The 22,557-nt window shown below is 43.7% G+C and overlaps 1 protein-coding gene across 2 annotated transcripts in view; it reads right to left on the bottom strand.

Annotated features, from left to right (window-relative positions):
- Positions 1 to 22,557, bottom strand: part of REEP2 (receptor accessory protein 2) — a 168,819-nt gene that overhangs the window by 7,308 nt on the left and 138,954 nt on the right. For both annotated transcript variants that reach the window (XM_085618407.1, XM_085618406.1), the window contains exon 7: positions 6,378 to 6,532. In XM_085618407.1, the coding sequence (XP_085474533.1) occupies positions 6,378 to 6,532 (155 nt within the window). The remainder of the gene's footprint in view (positions 1 to 6,377; positions 6,533 to 22,557) is intronic.

Raw genomic sequence — 22,557 nt, 5'->3', positions numbered from 1 at the left:
CCCTGACATTCATGGACACTTTCTGGTTGAACTTTGGTGGCGACTGAGTCTGTGGACTGGGGGTGGTCTTCATCATCATGTCGGTGATACGGACTTTGTTGCAAAAATGAGGGTGTAGCATTCCACTCCTCAATTTGCTGCTTCCGGCCGGCTTATGTCCTATGCATCATGCCCTGGAGGACACCTTCCACTGTCCCCCGCAAGCCTCTGCCACATCCACCTTGGACATCGACGGGGACCAGCTCCGCACTTCATGTGCCCCTATCTCAGTGCACCACAAGTCAACGTTCCTTGCGGGTGTTCCTGTGCCACCCGCAGTGCATCCGGGGCCACTAACTCTGTGCAGCACAAGTCAGGGACCCTGTCTGCTGAGATATTGGATGGCCTCTGAGACGGTGGCCTTGGGTCATCAACGCCATGTGTCTGTGGCCCTGCGCTGTCCGCTGCATCCGGCCTCAACTGCTGGTCACCAGGGCTCACACATCTATTTGAGTCCTGACCAGACCGGACGTCGCATCACTGCAGGTGGCACACGCCACCACCGCCAGGGCCACCTCCAGACGACAACTGCCAGAGTCGAAAGTGTCTTGCTGCCAGACTATCAGAGTTGATCACACCTGTCATGGATGACATCATCTGCCTGATACCTTGCTCTGCACTCCAGGTGCCACTGACTCAGAGCACCACGAGTCATGGACCGTTTCTGATTGAAATGTGTGCTGTGGAGAGGTCACGCAGCAATGTCACCTCAGGCAGTGTGGGAGACCTGGGACGATGATGAGGAAGATGATGCAGATGTAACACACCCCACTGCAGCTGTATCAGGTGTTTCCCGAAGGGACACAATCCCAGACATTTTCTTCACATGAGCAAGCTCAGCTCTAGTGCCCAAATATCAGTGCACTGCAACTCAGGACACTTCTGTTTGCATGTTGGCTGACCTCTGTACTTGCTCCGGCTACCACCATGATGCTTTGCGCTTGTCTCTGTAATGCTGGTGTTTTCTGTTTCCGTTTCCATAGTGCTGACTGTACAAGTTGTTGCCAGCACCAGCCACTCCGTGCAGGCTGGCTTACACTCACCCCACACCCATCCAGCACAGGCGTCACTGTACATGTGTCCCTGCCAATAAAGGATCCGGGCGCATGTGTCCGTGGCCAGTTCCACAAACTATCTGCGTGTGTCTGTGTGGTCATGATGTATGCATGAGGGTCTCTGGGACTACAACATTACATTGTGCTGTGTACAGCGGGCGCAACCATGTCACCTCAGGCAGCGGGTAAGACCTTGGACATGCAGCTTTGACGTCACCCGCTCAATGCGTGGGAGGAGTGGACTGGGCCGTCGTACTGAGGTCCTGCGTGGGGGTGTGTATAATGATTCCTGAGCTTTGGGCGTGGTTCATTGCAGGAAGTATGCATGTGTCTCTGTCGAGGTGTGGGTCTCCTTTGTGGGGTGTAGGTGGTCCCTGGTGGAACTAGAACACACACGTGTGTGATCTAGTTCGGCTTCCATGTGCACTGACCCCACCCGAACCTGAGCGGCCACCCTCTTTTGGCATTCTGACACCTGGCGTTGGAATGCGATGTGTGCCGAGGCGGAGTGTTGGGAGCCAGACGTGGAGGCGGGTGCTCCCTGCTGTGTGATCTGTGCAGGGGTTGGTGTCTCCTCTATGTGGCTTGGCTGCACTGCTCCTGTGGGTGGGTCACCTAGGATGTCCATGGGCTGTTGTAGAGCGTCGGTGTCGCAGGTGTGGTGGTCTTCTCCAACATCACTGATGAGTAGTCTGGTCTGCTCTGCTGGAGGTGTTGTTTGTCCCTCTGCAATGTGGAGAGGATATGCATGTTGACATTGTGTTGACATGTGTGTTGACGCATTTTTCTGGTTTACAAGCAGTTTGCATGACGATGTTCATTGTGACTTTTTGGGAGGTGTAGTATGTTTGATGCGGGACAGTGGACATTTGGACTACATGACGTAGGTGAGGTTGTACACGTACGTTTCCATCTGGCAGTTTCCTGCTATGTTAGATGTCATTGGCGTGCTTCTGCGCATGGGCGGACCCAGTTGTGTCCTCTGTTCTGCAGTGTCAGTGTTGCACTTTGTTCCACATTGTCGTGGGATGTGCTGTTATTGCTATGTGTGTGTTGCAGTGTGCCACTGGGGTCAGGGACATGATCCAGGGTCATTGTGGTTGTGCAGTGTGCTACGCATCGTCGTTCATGTGTTCCATTGGGCCCATCTCCCCCATCTCCCCAGTCCCAGGTCGTTACTCACGCAGTTGATGTTGTGTCAGTTCCTATTGAGCTGTGTCCGGACTCCCGACTCCTTGCGCCGTCTCCACCATGATGAATGTGGCCTCCATTTTCTCCAGCTCCTCCTGTGGCGCAGGACTCCCACCTCCTGTCGCTGTTGCTGCCTTCCTGTTGGCAGCGGGTTTGTACTTAGTTTGGCTTTTCACATCGTGCCAGCGCCTCTTGTCCTCCTCCATGGGCATCCTCCACACCACAATCCGACTGCCTTCATGTTTGTCATATTGTCGTTCAGTGGATGGTGGTGTTCTGTCACCTCTGTGCCGCCGATCTGGTTTTCCTGCAGATTGCACCCCGTCTGCCTCTTCTTCTTCTCCTTGGCCTTCCACGACCATGGGGTTTCTTGCTGGTGGTCTGTGGGGCTTGTGTGGTTCGCGTTGGCCTCTGCACTTGGTCCGGGTGCATCCATTGTGCTCCGCAGTTACTTTTTTTCTCCCTTTTTTTATAGTGCATTTTCCCGCACGACGCGTGGGATTTGCAGGCCTGTGGCTGTTTTTCTGTGGTTTTTGTATCGCGAATGGCCTCATCGCAACTTTTTGGGCGTTCATGTTTTGCAGTTTTGAGTCATTGCGTTCACTTCATCTCAGACATTTGAAGCGTTATCGTGGGCCTATTGCATGGTTCCGCCGGCTTGGGAATACACTTTACCACAGAGTTATTTTCCTGTGATAGACTGCGATGTGAAGAGTTGCGTTAAGCAACTTTTGCGGTAGTTTTTTACACGTTCTTGAGAATATCCCCCATAGTGTCACACTTGCAGACAGGAGGCTTGAGAAACAGAGGTGCACCCATAGTACAATGGAGAGCAAGACTTCAGCTTGTGTTCGGGCAACCAAACATTTCAATACCTATGTTTGGGGCCAAAACTTTTGTTATGCACTGATCATAAACCATTGAGCCTATTTTGGCATGATTATTATCTGGGATGCAGGAGTTTAATTTTGATTTTCAACATACTTCAGGAAAAAGTAATGCCAGAGTGGATTTCTCGTCCAGATATTTCCTGGAAAGTGACTAGTCGGAAGAGGTCAAATGTGTGGTCAGTCTTGTTGATGGTCTTATGGTTTCTAGTAGCATTGTTCTCTGTGACGAGTGAGTATGTCACAGCCAAAACAATGCTAGGTGAAGTAAAAAAAAATCATTTCCTCAAAAGAGAGAAGTATTGAATGGGGTCCTGAGAGGTGTACTATTCCAACACTGTTTCTTCATTCTGGACTGCTTACCATTACTCATGAAGGTCACCAGGATGATGTCCACGAAGAAGGGGATAAGAGGAGATTATTGATGCCCTGCATGGGCATGGAGCTGTTCATTGCTTCATGTGAATGTACCAGAATTCTGACAAGCAGATGCTCGCACTCAACACACCCTCGAACCTAGTAGATTTTCAACAAGGAGCATAAGGGATGATTGCCATTGACTTAGTGTCTTATTAAAGGCTTGCCCAATGGCATGAGCCTCATTATTATACTGCTTGACTATGGCTTTCAGTGTGTTTACTTTTCTCTGCCATAGAATCTCTCCACACGCAACATGATTCGATTCCATGCATACACCATTGCCATTGCAGCGTACCCTAAAATATTAGGACCCAACAATGGAGTCCATGTTGTTTTGCAGGAAACTATAGATTACTTGTCAGGGTTAGGCTCTAAATATTTCACGTCAACTCGTACAGCCCACTGAACAACTGAATCATTGAAAGGGTAGAGTGATTAAAAATACTGTTCAATTAGCTAGTAGCTCGGGCTTGAAGTGAAGAAAGCTGTGAGAGATAGATTTTCAAATTATCACTTCACTTCTCATTTTACAACTGGTGTGAGTCCTTTTCGTCTTTTAACCCCTTCCTTGCTCTTGTCGGCCAACGGCCGTCGCAAGCACTACCTGGCTAGTGCTGCGCACGTCCGTTGTCCGATGCGCCCCACCCACTTTTTCAAACCGCCGCACCGTGACAGAATTCGCGCCGCGGTTAAGTCAGCTATCAAATTGACGCCAGATTACATCCAAGAATACATGTCTAAAGCATGCTGCAAGAGACAGAGGAAACGCAGAAACATATGACTACATCACACTAACATTATTGGGCCCGATTCTCAAAAGTAATCTGAGACAAAATCCTAACTTTACGACTTTCGGTATTCACAAAAGGCATTTAGGAGTAGTAAAGTTAGAATTCTTAACGTTACTACTCCTAAATGCCTTTAGTAAATACCCAAAGTCGTAAAGTCAGGATTTTGTCTCAGATTACTTTTGTGAATCGAGCCCATTGATTTTAAGAAAGGGTTCTATGTCAAGATTCATAAGCATTGTGTGGTAGGTAAAATGCTGCCTAAATTATTTCCAGCTACCTCATTAGCCCGAGTGAGCAAATGGGGGGTGAGCGTGGATAATGGGTAATGTTGGAGTAAATGGCGGTTAGCTAGGGTTAAGAGTATTTGTCACAACAACGATGCAGGGTCTAGAGAATCAAAATTCCAGAGAGTTTGTTTTGAGCGCTCCCAATTAAAAGGGAGAAACATTTATTTGTTTACCAGTAGTGTGCGTAATGTAAACTAAAATGTGGTAGATGGTCCAAAACCAGTGTGAGCCAAACAACAATGCCTGGGGAAAAGGGCATGAGTGCTCAGACCATCTGTTACTATGAGTGGTTGTAATTTGGCTAAAACCTTGATTTCTCCTAGGCAGTCGAGGACTTTCATAGGCCGTCCTTTTTGGAGGACTATGTAGCCCAGTAGCACTATTTTAATATTAGTACAAAATGTTTTGTCTGGTAATTCATGATCACTGTTGCTTCTATCATTGTTTTCTAATAACATCTATCTATTCATGTTCGTTTTCCTTGGAAATTATTACTCACTTTTTGTGCTATGTTGTAAAGTTGTTTTTGTTAATATTCTTTGTTTTTTTCGAATTGCAAAGTAGGGAAATATATTGATTGGTGGCATAGTTTTATATTTATATTAGAGAGTTGCTATAGCACATGGTTCCTACTTTGTGAGGAAGCTATGATGAGAGCGGTGACAACCGAGTATTTCATAGCTTTGCAGTTGGTGAAGAGTTCCCAGCCGACTCAGCTTGAGTCACATGTGCAGGTTTCTTATAATAAATCTTACTATTTGTACTTTTGCATCCAAGTCCAGAAGATCAATATTGATTTAATACTATAATATATATACACCAATCAAGTCAAGGTTTCTAACTCCCCTGCAGTAGTGGCCTGTGCCCTCCCAAAGTGGCAGGGCGGGCCGGAGGAGGGAGGTGGGGGCTCAAGGCCAAAACAATTAAAATAAAATTAAAAAAACTTACCTGAACGCCGCCGCACACCTCATTGCGCTCTTCCAGTCTTCTTCTATGCACAGGCACACAGGCTTCCAGACTACAAGGCGGCCAATCCTGATTCTGCTTTAAAGCAGCGTCAGAATAGGCCTGAGCGCTGTCAACTTGCGCTACCAGGCAGACTGGGAGCCTGTGGCTGCTCTCTCCAGCCCCAGCAACGCAAATGGGTTTGGCGAGAGCTTCAGTGCGCATGACGGTCTGGCCAGCCCGAGATGACTGGCCAAACCTTCATGCACACTGTAACAGCGCCCACCACACCCCCACCAGCAGTGTCATCCCCCTGGACCCACCCCCAAGACTCGTCAGAGTCCTGGTGGTAGGTCCAGGGGGATTAAAATAAAACAATGATAAAATGGGTTTAAAACCCGTTTTTTATTGTTTTATTTGAGGGTGGTTGCAGGGGAGGCGGTGCTCCTTTGCCCTAATGGAGGGGCTGCTGCTGCTCCCCTGTCTGAAGCCACTGGGTTTGCCATGCTTCAAAAGCAGGCTACAGGACGACTAGGTTGGCTGCATAGCTGAATGTTCTAAATTAAATTCACTCTGCACTGTGCGTGGCCTTTTTCATATGGGTCGGGTACCCTCTCTTCCTAGTTCTTCCTAAGAGAGGTCCTGAACTTCCGCCTTTCCCACAAACACCTCACAATGATGGTAGGACATATCTGCTCTACGCTGTCAGCAAACATGTCAGTGATTGGTCCGCTCATTATGTAGAGCCTGTGTTGTGCTGACCTCTGTCTTCGAAGGTTTCTTGCTGGCTTTGAGACTCTGTGTACGCTTTGGCGCTTTGTCTGCATTATCGTCATCAGACTGGTCAGTCTTGGTGTCCGAAATGCTTCCATTGGATTTTGAAGCCAGTTCTTCAGATGATGAGCGAAGAGGAGTTCCTGCAACGAGAAAACAAACCGCGCTAAGTTCTGCAGCCTGACTGTATTACAGAGAAAAGGGTGCAAGAAAAATAACATTTCACAACTTTCATGCGCCGTTACTTTTGACTTGTTGGCAAGAGATGTTTCTCAATAACTATTTGGAGGGCTTTCTACTTGAAATTAAGAAGCACAGTAAAAAGCAAGTTAAGCCAAATGTCCCGTGCCTGAATGTTTCTCCCCTTTCAATATTACTTTCCGATGTGCCTTCATTATATCATACAGTTGAATTGTATACTAGTGCAGAGGACAATTGTGTGGTATATGGCCATCATCCTCTCTGAGATGTTATGTTATGTTAAAGGTATTTATTGAGCGCACATACACCAAGCGGTTTCATGGCCCTAACATTCAGGGAGTGCTGCCGCTGAGAAGTTCATTTGTACGCCTGGCAAAAGAGCCAGGTCTTTAGAACTTGAGATGGACTTGGGAGAAGGGGCGTGGTGAGTGTATGTGTGTGTGTGTGTGAGTGAGAGAGATGCTAAACCTGAGAGAGGTTACTTACTGAGGTATTGCATGGGCACTTGTGTGTCACAGTGTAACACAAAGCATTGCATCTAATGACTCACCATTAGGAAAGGTCTACAGGTGCAGCGCAAAATTTATGATGCGCCACATAAGCGCCCGAGCAGCTCTTGGTACATTTAGGCCATAATGTGATTGAAAAAGATGAATTTGAGGCAGACACCTGCCAACTCTGATCGGATGTGAGAGAAATCCATCATTTCTGGGTAATTGGAATGTTTTTATATATTTATTGATTTTTGTATGCAAAGTCCTTTAGTAGAAACCTGAAGCCATCAACCGGTGTTCAACTGTAATATTTCATTTAGATACCCCATACAGGTGCAGGTAACACTGCAACCTTTTACCTATATCCTTCCCTACACTACATACATAACAGTTCATAGAGACTGACCTTTTACCTAGATACGACACTGCATTCAGAACGCAGGTTTTTCCCTGGTTCAATACTCATACAGTATGCATGAGGCTTCTTGGAAGCACAGCAGGACTCACAGCAGGATGAACATCTCCTGTATAATATCTATGTTTAAGTTCCAGCCCGACATCATCCTTTAGGCCGACACAGTAACACGGCAAGGTAGCACCCCTGGGGAGACCTGTGGGTATATATACATCATGTCTTGCTTAGACAGACAGAGGAGACTGTGACTTCCCGGCTGACACACTGACCAGAGACGCTGAGGTTCCTGCATGCAGATGCTCCAGCTAGCAGTGGTCTAACATCCGTCGCGGTGTGTCCAACTCGAGACCAGGACGGGTCCCATATTCTCTCTTTTCTCAGGTAATGGGGTTGACTAGACCTTAGAGGGATTCTTGGCATAACACCTACACAGAAGCTAGGTACATTTAGGTACATCTAGTTAGGGAGGTATCTTAGGAGTACCCACTTTCTTATCATGTGTTTTATGTACATGATTACTGCACAATGGTAGAACTGTACCATCCCTTAACTTTCGTAGTACTGCTAATCATATATCTCTGCTACTGTCTAATGGTTGTTACAGCAAATCTATTCTACACTAGAATAACAACTGTTCAATAAATCCTTATTGAAACGCCCAGACTGTTTATTCTGTGTATCTCTGAGACGAACTAACTGAGCACGAGTGACTGAGTGAAAAGTAGTATATTGTTTCCACAATCCTGAGAGATCAGGGTTGTCATGTTCTGAGGATGCCAGAAACTATGCTCTCCCCGATAAGAGGGGATTCTAATGGCACTGTGAGCTAGCTAATGCAAACAGGTTAACGTGTCCGGCTGGGGTGCTCGGAACCAGTCTGCCACCAAACCCACAGTTTATGTTATCCAAAACGCACAGATCCTGTATAGGTAATATAGGAACTACATGATACACCAAAAAGAACAGACTGATTGTTGGGCAATGCAGGTTTAAACTGCATGTGAGGTCAGCAGTGTGTACCCAAGTGGTTTGGACAGGTGTTGTGAAGGTGCACTCTGAAATATCAATGGCCTAATGGTGATTTGTGCCATCGAAGCCTCGTGCCATCAGACTGCTGTTTGTTATTTGTGTGCAGAGACAGTTTTGCATGAGTCGATGGGCATAAGAATGAGTCGTTATGTGGTGTTTGCTCCGAGAGGGCATTCCATGCCCCTCTAGGGGCATGCAATTTGCTGGGCCACCACCTCTTCTACCCTCTGTTACTCCTCCTCCTTAAAGACATACCCCTCACCCCATCGGTGTGTCGGGAGAATGACTTCAGGGTGAAGCTGGAAAGGCCAACTGGGGGGTGCAGAGCTCCCACGCTATGCCCTCTTCTTAAGGGGTGTGTTCAGGCACACAAAACAAACCATAAAACGGGGAAACATTTGAAAATATGCCTGTGACTGTTTCCAGATTAGAACAATGCATGTGTTTGGATGTAATCTGGCACTTCAGCTCTTAGCTAGGGAGAGATCAGATCACATCTAACCCTCATGCTGCAAAGAGGAAGAGAGTGGCAGACTGGAGGTTTTTGAAGAGGAGCAGAGCTTCCAGGATCTTCACAGACGATCTAGCAGAATCCTCTGTAAATGATTTAATCTTAAACAGGAAGAAAAACATTCCTTAACCATACCACTTGTTTTTCTTCAAAGTTTTTGCTTTGCGCAAGATAATTCATGGTCACGTCACCGTGACTTACAGTACAAATACTACAAATATGATTATCTGTTTTTGCCCCATGGGACTGAAGGGGGCTGGCTATCTGTGTGTTGCATCTTAAAAGTATTGTGAGATGCACCCCCAAACATTGGGGTGTGTCCCCCAGGCACTGATTGCAGTCCTCAGAAGAGGTTTTCGGATTTAGAGAAGATCGTTGCCAGGTTTTTTTTTTCAACAAAAAGCTTTATTGTTCATTTGAAATTTCCATAAAGCTCGGAATCATTTAGTGATTCAAATGCGTTTAAATAACTGATACTGGGTTGTATTCCCGTGTTTTGTTTTCCCAATGCATTTCGGCATTATTTGCCTTCGTCAGGGGAAATCTGAAGAGAACAAATGTAAGTGTAAGAATAAGAATAGCGTAAGAGGACTAATAGTTATTCACATAAACAGTTGGGAGAAATGCTTGTGGGTGATTGTGATAATAACAGTGGTGTGTGTGATATTACGCGTGTGCGTTACATGCCGAGAAAGTGATGTGAAATACAAAAAGCGGTCCAATAAATAGTGAGCACCTGCGTGTTAAAACCTGGTATTACGCGTATGTATTGCAAGCCGAAAGAGTACTCCGGAATATAAAGAAACAGTCCGGTAGATGGTGAACACCTGTGGCTGAAACCTTGATAGCGTGAAATGTTAACGAGTTGTTTGTTAGCAAAATCAAATGAAAATATTTAAGCAAAAGGTGAGAGAAGATAAACGTTTAAACGTGACGTGATGGCCTTAGAAGGTTGATATGCAGTAGCCGATAAAATGAATTGCTAAACGCTTACCAAGTATCAATAATGTCTCCGTGACAAACCGGCGGTGCGCGGAAAGCGTGCTCACTGAGGTTCTCAACCCGGAAGTATGTAGTGTTCTGTGAAGTGTAACGTGGGTAGTTTATTGAATATAGTAAAAAGACTATGGTGGTGGATGGAAAGGGTGAGAACAGACTAAGATCGATGTCGGAGATGTGAGGAGTGTGTGTATTAATATATGAGAAAGAAAGTGAAGAGAGTACTATGTAACAAATGTGTGTAAGAAGTGTGTGTATGTGAAAGATAAGAAAACGAAGGAATGTGTATGGGGATATCATAAATATAAGCATGGTGCTACACGTAGGAACAAGAACATCGATGAAAGAAATATTTGAGAGAGAATCGAATATGCTCAATGGTGAAATAAACAATAATTTACGAAATATTGTAAATCTATGCAAATAAATTGACAAAATGACATTCATCAAAAAACAGAGTGCGAAATCTCTAATTAAACCATGGCGCCATGGAATCTGGGTGATTAAAGATAACATATAAATTCCATACGGTCATTCATGCCGAAGGGTTTCATAGAGTTCAGAAGGTAAATCCAGTAGTTTTCTCTTTGCAGTATAAAGTTGTGATTGTCTCTGCCTTCCTTTCTTGTGATTGTTTCAAGGATACAAAATTTCAATTGACTAACATTATGCCCAGCTTCGATGAAATGTTGAGCGACTGTTGACTTAACCTGTTTGATCCTGATGTTAGATTTATGTTCGTTAAGTCTAGTTTTTATTTTCCTCTCCGTCTGCCCAACATAAATCTTGCCACAAGGGCATTTAAGCATATAAATAACATTGGAGGTGTCACATGTTGCGGTAACCTTGATTTTGATCTTGTGCCCCTTCATTGGGTGTGTGATATAATTACCTTTTGTGATATTATTGCAATTATTGCAGTTTAAACATGGGATGGTCCCTTTGAAGATAGGTTGTCCAGATGATGGTTGTGTTTGTTTGAGTATTTCTCCAATGTTTTTGTTTCTTGTGTAGGCAAAAACTGGTTCGTTGTCGAAGATGTGATTGAAATCTTGTTCCAATTTCAAAAGCTGCCAGTGTTTTTTGATGATGCGTTTATAAGAGGCGCTCATGGTGGAATATTTAGAAACTACTGTGATTAGGTTTTTGTCGGTTTTGGTTTGGTTTCTCAAAAGCTCATTACGAGTTATGGTAGATGAGCGTTCTTTTGCTTCTTGTAGTACCAGATCCGGGTAACCACGAGATTTGAATCTTTGTGTTAAGATGTTTAGTTGATCAGTGACTTTGTTGGGGTTTGAAACGATCCTTTTTACTCTGAGCATTTGTGAGTATGGGAGGTGTTGTTTGAGAGGAAGAGGATGAAAACTTTGGTAATGTAAGGTGTTGTTTCTGTCCGTTGTTTTTCTGAATAGGTCTGTGTCAAATCCTGTAGAAGTTTTGGTAATGTTGACGTCTAGAAATGTAATGGAATGTGAATGGATATTGAAAGTGAACTGTAGGCGTTGGTCAATTTGGTTTAGTTGGTCAAGGTGGTTTTCAAGAATGTGAACTGGACCTTTCCATACGATGAATATATCATCAATGAATCTTAGATATAGCTTTAGGTGGTTCATCCAAGTTGGTATTGTGAGAATATGGTCTTCTTCAAAGCGGTTCATAAAGATGTTCGTGTATGCTGGAGCGGCGCAATTTCCCATGGATGTACCCGTTAGCTGTTGGAACCATTCATCGTTGTATTGGAAGTAGCTGTGTAATAGGGTGAATTGCATCAGTTCCATCAAGAAGACCTGTAAATCCTGTGAATAATGGAGTGTAGTAGGGCTTGTTCAATGGCTTCCAGACCTAGTTGGTGGGGAATTGAAGTGTATAATGAGTTGACATCTACGGTGCATAAGTAGATGTCTTCTTCATCCGTGAGGTTGATTTGATTTAGTTTGACAAGAAAGTCAGTGGTGTCTTTGATGAAGGATCTCATGGTATTGACACTGGGTTGTAGGTGTCGGTCTAAAAATTTGCCCACTGGTTCATGTAGACTTCCTCGGGTAGTGACTATTGGTCGACATGGTGGCTCGATACGGTTCTTGTGAATTTTAGGTACCATAAATATGGTTGGACTCTTGGGATTGGGTTGTGTGAGATATTTTTGCACTTTTTCGTTGATGGTGCCTCTGTCAACTGCTGTTTGAACGATAGTCTGTAGGATTTCTTTGAATTGTGTCGTTGGATTGAATCTTAGTTTCATATATGTATTTGAATCCAGTAGGTGGGTCAATACTTGGGTGTTATAATAAGTGGTGTTGAGAACGACTAAGGCGCCTCCTTTGTCCGCTTTGGTGCAAATGATGTCTGGGTTTTGTGCTATCGCCTTCAGTATACCCAATTCCTTGTTGGTAAGATTAAAGCTTTTTGTTGAAAAAAAACCCTGGCAACGATCTTCTCTAAATCCGAAAACCTCTTCTGAGGACTGCAATCAGTGCCTGGGGGACACACCCCAACGTTTGGGGGTGCATCTCACAATTTATATTCACACTCACTTTCGGAGAGTGATACCCCGGAGCACGATTCAACGACTAAATCTCCTACAATTTTTTGAGGTTGTGCGCGCACTCCACCTTTGCATCTTAAAAGTAGTCACTTTAAAAATGTATGAACTTTCCAGTCCGAAGGGCGATAGGGAGGATACATGAAACTCTAGAACACTAAGAGCAGTAAATCAAGGTTTACAGGTAAATAACATTTTCCATTTGCTGCTTGTGTAGTTGTAGACCACATGCTGTGCTTACACAGTATCACAGTAAGCTCCACCTCTAATGCTGGGGCTGCCATACAGGACCAGAGGAAGCAGGGCATAATGTGTTACTGTTAACCCACTGATGCTTCTTTCCATGCTCGAGTGTCAGAATGCATGGGCCGATGTCATGTTTAGCACTAAAGCAATGTTTTCCCAGAATGTCACACTGGCTTACATATTCAAAGTAAAATGTGCATAAGGACTTCCCTGTAATGTCTGTTTAGCATGTGCTAATCCAAACGGATCTTCCAATTCATTTAGCAATCCCTGACTTTGAAATCGGTTTGCCAAAATGTGGTTATGAAGGGTGCAAACAATTGGTTTGCCTTCCTAACATGTTTGGTTCTGTCAACATTGAGGAACAACTCCTGTTTACCATCAAGAGAATGTGCAGCTCTTCTTGCATAACCTTAAGGAAACAGGACACATGTTCGTAGTTCACTGTTTGATTTACATGAAAAGGTAATATATCCTTTGGTGAGAAACTTGGATGTTTGCATAAGACAACCCTTTTTTCGATCTGAATGTAAGGTTCTCCTGGAGACAATGCATTCTAATTGACTCATCCTGCATAATGCAGCGATTCCTACTAAAAACACCACCTTCAGGCGAGTGCCCGTGGTGCACTAAAATGGAGAGGCCCAAATGGGAGACCTAGTAAGCTTGTGAGGGCAATATTTAAATCCCATTAATGTGGCTGAATAATTATTTGAGGAATTAGTCATTTTAGGACTTTCATAAAGGCATTAATAACAGAAAATAAAAACAACAGATGAAAACCGTTGTTTATGTAAATCGGGGGTATTGCAGCCTAATGTAGTCTAATGATAATAAACTCCATTGCAGTGTAAGTCGATTCTGAGCAATGTCTTTTGGAGAAGCTTCCAGAGTGTCACTAGATATACATTAGTACACGAGCTGGCAAACTGGTTTCACTTTGCAGCATAACAATTTCATGTTGTGGGATGCCTAGCTCCTTTGAGAATATCCATGATTACTTCGGTAACTACAAACAGCCAAACTCTTAACACCTCAGAAGCCAGGTGACGAGGTTGAGATTGTGCAGTCTGGAAGACAAATTTGGGTTGTGCTGAGTCAATAGTCTGGTAGATGTGGAAGTATACAGTGTGACTGGAGTGACATTTCCGAAAGTTGTGTGATCCAAGGTTGCCTTGCCCATTGGATGCCACAATTATCAGTGTATCATTACATGGCAATTTTGCTTGCAAAAGGTGCGACCTGTGGTAAAATGCCCCTTCCTTGGCATTGACACAATGTCCAAATTGTGCACCAGGTCAGTGACGAACTCGGCGGTGGGAAAGAAAAGAGGCAAAGTCTATGTACTGACGCATTGTTGGTTGTGGGGCTGTGACCGGGAGTCAATGTGCACTCTTGGTTCTGAAACGAAGACAAACAAAAAGCAAGTTGCAGAGTTCCAAACCCAACACTAGGTGGCAGGAGATTGCACAGCATCTTTCTTGGTGTACTTCCTTCCAGCTCCCAAGGTTACCACTGAAGTCTACATAAGGCATATCGGGACCTCTGCGTGTAATCCTGTATTATGCCCCATCTCTTGTTCTTTCCTTCTTGACTTTTGTGGTGAGTGTCTTAAGGGGGTGATACTGGTGAGCAAGAGTTTTTCTGCCACTGTAATTGATGCACAGAGAGCAAAAACAATCAAATAAAATAAAAAATGTGGATGCTGAAGCTGAAAAAATGGAAAGTTCGTTTCCAGACAAAGTAAGTACTAGAAAAGCCAATCAGCCTTTCTTTAATAAGCTAATACATGCAAACTGCATTTGTCAGTGCATGTAGCCCAATGTGTTAGCACAGTAACGCCAGACCTAGTGGCACGGCCAGTACTGCTTCATTTTAAGCAGCTGCATTGTGCACCCTTATGAATGTGTGGGATTGCATAAACATAAAGGTGTATATGGAGAAGTGACACCCACATGACTTCTGACTAAAACATTAAAAAGCCCCCCACAGTGAAAAAAGAAGTCCAAAAGAGATGTTTTACTGAATACCATGAATCCCTGAGATAAAAATGTATTGAGTGATGATCTCACGTACTTCTGAGAATAGTCCCTTGTGTATTGCAATGCAAGCAGGTCACATGAAAATTAAATGATACATCAAACAGCCAAGTGGGCCGAGGCGACAAAAATTATTCCTCTGGGAGCAGCACTAGTTCTAGCTGCAAGTTTCAACCATGCCATTTTTGCTGCTCTTGGTTGAATTTTATGAAGTTTTATATTTTTATTTTATTGTCTGGTTTTTTTTGTGGGGGGGGGGGGGGTTGTGTATTCATATTGTTTGATGTGCTTTTATGGCGGTTACACTGAATGAAGATGTATGACGATGACGGTATTTAAAAGGACTGGTAAAAATAGGTAACAAATAGCTCATCTATTAGGCCAGACCTAAAAATTCTACGAAAGCACTGAACCTATTGGTTTCCTGTCGTTATCTGTGATGGGATGCGCTCCCTTTGATTTGTTTTACCGAGATTTTAAAATGAACCCTTGTAAAAACCACTAGATGGCAGCATGATGCAAAGATGAAACATTCCTACAGAGCGGGACTGTGACTCTGCCCACATGTTTTTTTTTTTGGGGGGGGGGGGGGGGATTTGCGTATTTATATAGCGCGAACTCTACCCGAAGGTATTGGAGCGCTTTACACGAGCACCGTATTTACATTACACATTCAGGCACGGGGAGATTAAGTGATTTGCCGAGAATCATTTGATTACCCGAGTAGAGCTTTGGATATCACCAACGTAGTGTGCTTCCATAGAAAGGCTTCCGGACTTCCTAGCATCGGTGGTGTTTTGTTTAGCAAGCTGCATGAGTCAGGTCTCTTTATCAAGACAAACTATAGAGTTAGGACAGAGCTTAGGTACACACATGCCACTGCAAAGCTATATGTCTCCAAGAAAAATAAATAATGATGTGATGTATTCTTCTCTGGCAGCTGCACGGCTGGGAGGAGGGCAGTCACGAGGAATGTGATGCTGCATTGCAGCCCTGACTCACTTTCACTTTCCATCATCAACTATACCTCAACATGGCACTCCTTGGGAGAAGGATGTTTTTTTTCAATTTCCTAGCTTAAAGGTTGAAAGATGTGCATGTAGAGGGTTTTCATACGCATCTGCTTTCATTTACTTGTTCCTCGCTACATTATTGCTCATGTCTTGTCAGTTGGTACTTCATTAGCCTTTACATAGGGAGTAATTACATCAAGACAAGTACATCAAGAATGCATTTACATCTGTGGTGCCTTTACTTTGCAGGTACATTTGCATTATTCCAGGCTTTATATATTGTAATTCAAGAAGGCAATTTAATTTTTAATTTGAAAGTATCAAGGGGCATATTAACAAGGACGGCGTTAACATTATCGCCGGTTTAGCGGCAGAAAACTGCCGCTAAACCGGCGATAATGGGCTTGATAATATGCTCTGGAGAATTCGCATAGAAGCCCATGTTAACACCAGAACATGGGCTTCTATGGGAGTTCCATAGAACATATTATCAAGCCCATTATCGTCGGTTTTGCGGCAGTTTTCTGCCGCTAAACCGGCGATAATTTTAAACGCCGTCCTTGATAATATGCCCCTATATTATTACAAATTACGATACATATTTAATTTATTTCAAATGTAAGATTTTTATGTTAAATTAAATGTATTTGTTTAATATAATGTAAAATTAAACTACCCTTCCCTAAACCCCCCAAAAATCTTACTACCAATTAACACTACTGAACCCTAAAATCCTTAACCCCTTAACGCTACCCTTCCCTGAAAACTAATAAACCAATACAACTGTTTATCCTCAATACCTCCGGTATCGGTAACTATGGTGTGGAGTCACTGGATGATAGAACATTGTTGTCAGCGGCGGCTCCTCTGCTTTGGTGGAGGATCCGAAGCCCCCTCCCCATCCAACCACACTAGCCTCAAAACTTTCAAAACAAAATGATAATAAAAGTATTTATTATTGTTCTATTTTTCTTTCAATACCCAAATCTTGGGGGCGGGCCTAATTGGGGGCCGTCATGGAGTGGGACTGGTAGGCAGGGCACTGCTGTCAGTGCGCATGTGGGTTTGGTGGGCTGTCTCAGGACGGCCACATCGACATGGGCACTGAAGCTATCTCCAACCCGACGGACATTGCTGGGTTGGAGACAGCAAGCACAGGCTCCCAGTCTCTCTGGGAGTGCAAATCATTAGCGCTCAGGCCATTCCTGACGCTGCTTTCATGCTGCCAGCAGCATGCAAGCAGCATGAGAGCAGCGTCAGGATTGGCCGCAGGTAATTCTGGGAGCCTGCGCTGATGAGGACGAAGCAGAAGAGCAGAGATGCGGCGGGTAAGTTACTTAGTTATTTTGCTATGGGTCTGCTTTGTTGTTTGTCATCCTTCGCCTCGCCCCTCCACTCTTCTGCCGGGACATGAGCTGCTACTGGTCATTATTAGACCTTAAGTGGTGTTGAGCAACACAGAAAAGCTTACATACTTAAAGAGTTCGAACAATGTTTTAGGACATCAGATGATATAATTTGGGGATTATAATGGAATACATTCTGCTGTTTATGTACAGTGGAGCTGTGCGGCATTGCTATTTGGAAAAAATAAGAACTGCACCACTAAGGGCGTAATTTACAAAATGTTGGATTTTTTCGGTAACAGCGTTATCACAACCCATAGTTATGACATTAACCAGTGGCGTAACGATAATTGAGGGGACTCCCCTGCAAGGTACGTGGAGGGGCCCCCTCCGGACTCTATCAGGAGCTCCCCGGCCGAAGTGCAGTGCTGAGGGGGCCCCCTGGAGCTTGGGAGCTTCCCTGCACTGTGGGGGATGCGGGGGCCTGTGTTATGCCCCTGACATTAACACACATTAGAAAATGGCTAAGCATTGTTTCTGGTTGTTGTTCCTCAAATATTGATGTAAAATTAGCACCAGCTTTATGCTTCTGCTCTGGTACCAACAGGCATGTGATGCACTACTTTTTTCCTAATGCATAAATATAGGTAGATGCACTGAAAATCACATTCCATGTATATCACATAATATTTGTACAGGATTCTGCATACTGTAACTGACCCCAAAATAATATGTCTATGAATTACAATACACCAAATATCAGTCCATGACTATTCTACATTTTTCGTAATAAAGTCTTTTCTGTGGAAGAAAAACTCACCATTTTAGGCCTGGCTTGACAGCGCAGCTGTCTGGGTGACATATTTTAACCAATTCTTTAAAACATGCATAGAGTGGGATTTGTCTCTGCCCGGAGGAGTGTAACTGTGTCACCTCATGCTATCATCTTGCGATGTATCAAGGAAGTACTTCCATTAGAATGCATTTGAGACTATTCCAAAACTGAAAAATAGACTCAACTATGTTGTTTGCCACAGTCAGTTATTTTTCTTCTTTTTGCCTTCTAAACAGAAAGCAATCGTTTTTATACTTCTCCCAGCATTGGCAAATATGAAAAATAAAATTTTGTATACAATTTGTGAATACCTGTGTTTACAATTGTTGGTATCCAGTGCTTGTTTTCAATTATGATTATTTTCTGTGTAAAATGACGCCTTAAGAAGAATCTGCTGGAAATTGTATGTCTTGCTGATAAAGTGAGAATATTCATCGTCTCAATTTTTTTAATTTTGGAGTTTATCGCTTGTTTGAGGATACATGCTTAAGCTGTGTTGCTGGGACACTGCGCTACCTTTCTTGCTCCAGTCTCTTGTTCCTTTTCTCCTCTTTCCCTCCACCCTTTTTCTCTGTCACGCTTATATGCACATCTTCTTCCAGCATGCACCACCAATCAATGAGCATATTGCAGAAAATTAATAAGTCTGTGAAAATGTACTCCAAAAATAACATGGTCAAAAGTTTCCTGCACATAGAGAACATTAACATTAAAACGTTATCTGTGCACAGGCTTTACAGTTCGGCCTACGTTATGAGTGAGGTGGAATTATGTGCAAAAAATCAGGGCGGTCAAATTTTCTATTACTTAATGGAATTTCCACACTATAGGCCGGATTCACAAAGTTAACTTTGCACATGTAAATTTACTCATGTGTAAATCTAGTCCTGTGTCTAAGTTTAAATGTACATGTTTTGCTGTTCACCATTTAAAGATGTTAAACCTAGGTCTAGACTTACATGTCAAGCCAGGGGGTGAAGCCTTCTACAGCAGGGTTTAAGTGTATAAAGTTACGAGTAGTACATTTTCACACATTGGTGCATATCTCCATTACCAACACAGAGATCTCCCTTTTGGAAAGTATAGGGGAATGCATTAAGGAATATTATTCTTTAAAACAAATTATTGGAAATATAAATACAAATTTAATTTAATTTTAAAAATGTATTATTAGCCTAGAACTGCTACAAATGCTACAGTACATTACCTCATCAAATTAAATTTGTATTAAATAATGTATTTATGTATATATTCATTTAATTTATAAATAATTATAGAACAATAATTAAGAGCAATGCCCACCTTCACTAACGTAATTAGTGTGCAGTAAAACATTTTTATAATTATGTGTTGAAATAATTTCAATTTCCTTTATTAATTCATATTGGAGGTATGATTGAAAGTTCAGGATAATATGGGTACAATGTCCCTTTCATCCTTAAGATGCCAACACGTTTCTGTCCATTTCTGTGCCTAGGGATTGATCAAGGCATGCATCAGGGCTGTACAAGAATCCCTACTCACTAAATGTACAGTCCTGACGAATGCCTAGGACCCATCCATAGGCACACAAATAGGCAGAAACATGTTGCCATCTTAAACGATGAAAGGGGAATTGTACCCAAAACACACTGAACTTACTTTAAATAATACCTAGGGTACCAATAACTAAAGAAAATTCCTTGGGTAACCCCATCTGGATCCCTGTGTTTTCCATGCATCACTTTTATTAAGAACTCCCTCATAGAAAAGATTGAGTCCACCCTTGTAGTGCCACCTTCTCAGGGATGGGCGAGTTTGCTGATGATGAAGCATGCTACATAATGTGGGTGAGGCTTCCTCATCCAGAAACAAGTGGTTTTCTCATTTGCCCCAAGGGCTAAAGTAGGAGAGGAAAGTAAATCCATTCCCATTTAGTTATACACTGTACCCTTTGTGTTTTGTAAGGTTGCTGTTAGGGGGATGTACAGTATTTTCTTCCCTTTCTCTCCATGTGGTAGAGTTGTAAACTCCAAGCAGAATAGACGTCAGACTTATGTTGTCTTTCAGGCAGAAAAAAATAATTTATGTTAAAATGCATAAAATGTATTTCCATTGCGATGTTGTCACCTAAAAGTTGCCTTCACTGGCAATTAACAAGTTACTGAAAGAAATAACTGGAGGAACGGGCTACCTTCCAGCTTTTCAAAAGACTCAAACAGAACAAAGTACAGGGTCAGCAATGTTAATGGAATAATGTAAATTTAAACCACACTTAACTCTATTGCACCAGCAACAAGGTTTTATATAGGTCTGGGCGAAATTTCAATTATGCAGGAGTCATTTTGGTAATTTCGAGTTACTCTTTGATGCGGGATTACCGATAACACAATTATACCCGCTCACATAATTAACTGTAGTTTGAAGGGAAAAGCCCACTGCCAGAGCACATTTAGCGTGCATGAGCAGCTGTTTGTGCTCGCTATTTGCGTTCTATTGCCTTTAGTGTTATTTCTTAGAGCAAAATGCATCCTTGGGATCATTTAAGATGCGAGGGGAAATTTTACACTGCAAAAATAGGGCTAAATGCTGAGAATAAGTTTGGGGGAAATCCTACCCAAAGTGCCCTTTTAGCGAGTGCGAACAGCTGCTTTTTAGGTCTCGATGAGCGCAGCTCATGCGCTGGCTCGGAGAGACATTTTGTAAGGGACTTTTCAAAGTGCTACCACTGGCATAGAGCTACAGTGCACGAGGCGTGCATGCGCGCAAAGCAGCCATATGGCTTTACGTCGCTCTCCCTCAGAGCCTCCTCTCCGCCCCCTTCCCTGGACCCGCAGCCGTGCATGCACATCTTGCGCGTGCGTGAACCGCACGCAAACCCTGCTACTGCCTACGGGAAGTTACCACACACTACTGTCAGTTTCATCGGCTTGATATAATGCGCATAAATTAACTTTTTTTTAGTTTGTTGGGTGAAAATACAAATGTTTGTTCTAGCCCTGACTCAAGAACACGCCCGTACGTATATACCAAATCATTTGCATTAAATAAATTAACGGTAATACTGCTCACATTAGCTTTTCATTTGCGGTTAGTTACTACCTGTGAAGCAATCTGCGCAGGCGCACCACATCGGCTCCGCATTTCAGCCGGAGAATGGCGCCCACAAGCGAATTATTCATTATTAAGAGTAGCGAAAAGTATTGCCTACATTTGAAAGTCCGTATTTCATAGGCTGAACAAAATCTAAACGAAGCGCAAAAATTTAAAATTGTAGCCAGTGGTAGGCAATGTATTTCACTGTAGCAAACATTTCTAAACAGGAGCATCTTTTAAAAACAGGTTTGGCTATTTTTAATGAAAGCATACGTTCACATATTTCAAGCTGTACCATGAGTTCCTGTGCCCATATTTGTTTGTAAGAAATAGGCAATCGCACAGCTTAGCGACTGGAGAAACAACTTAAAACAACATTGGCTGGCACGATTTTGGCTTGGTCAATGCTGGCCAGTGGCGGTCCGTCCATTGGGGGCGTTGGGGCGTGGCCCCCCCGCCCGCGCCTCACGCCCGCAGCTTCCTCGGTGACGACGGTGAGGGAGAACTGTCAGTCAGTATGACGTTGGACCGCCCACCCCCTTCAGAGTCTGAAGGGGGTGGGCGGTCTGGCGTCATGTTGACTGACAGGCAGCCAGCAGCACACAAGTGCGCATGAGTGGGGACGGAGGGCGATTTTTGCACCGTGCCCAGTCATGCGCACTAGTGTTTCCCGAGTCTGGCGCATGCCCATTAGGAGAGCGAGGTTGAGCCAAGGCTCAAACCTCGGTCTCGTAATGGGTAGGCGGGCGGAGAGTAAGCCTGCTCTAAGCCAATCCTGGTGCTGCTCCAGCACCAGGATTGGCTGAGAGGGTCAGATGGGCTGCGCCTGTTCCAGTGAGTGAGTGTGTAGGCGGCGGCGCCAGAAGTAACGGACCTGAGGCGAGGCAGCGCGGACCCGGACCTGCTCAGGACAGGTAGGATTTTTTTTTTTTTAAAACACCCCCGCGCGACACCCCCCCCCCCCTTCCCCTCCCACACACGACACGAGCCACGACTGAATCCTAGTAAAGATATCTCTCACGGACGGTAATGCAGTGACTGGAACATTCTGTGACCAAGTATTTAAAAATCACGTGGTTCTCACTTTATGTGGATATATTTGGATGCCAGAAATGTATGCTCTAGATATCAAATAAAGACATGTTTACAGTTAGTTAAGATTGGAGCTTAACTAAATATTTGTAAAAAAAATAACGTATAAGCGAGAGGCCAACAGAGTACTTGGTTCACGTTATGTTGCCCTTTTTGGTGACAAAGCTGTCCATTCCAACAATGCGTACTCAATGCTCCCAAATCAGTTTCTATAACTATGTTACTCCACTTTAACCACCTGGCATTAAGATTTCTTAAATATCGATTATTATGTGTATTGACACATAATAATAGTAGTAGTAGTTTGTCTTTATGTACCGCATAATTTAGG

This window comes from Triturus cristatus, chromosome 7 (genome assembly GCF_964204655.1).
Source record: "Triturus cristatus chromosome 7, aTriCri1.1, whole genome shotgun sequence".
NCBI lineage: Eukaryota > Metazoa > Chordata > Amphibia > Caudata > Salamandridae > Triturus > Triturus cristatus.
Note: the sequence above shows the minus strand (reverse complement) of the source record. Positions and strands in the feature narration are given on the sequence as shown.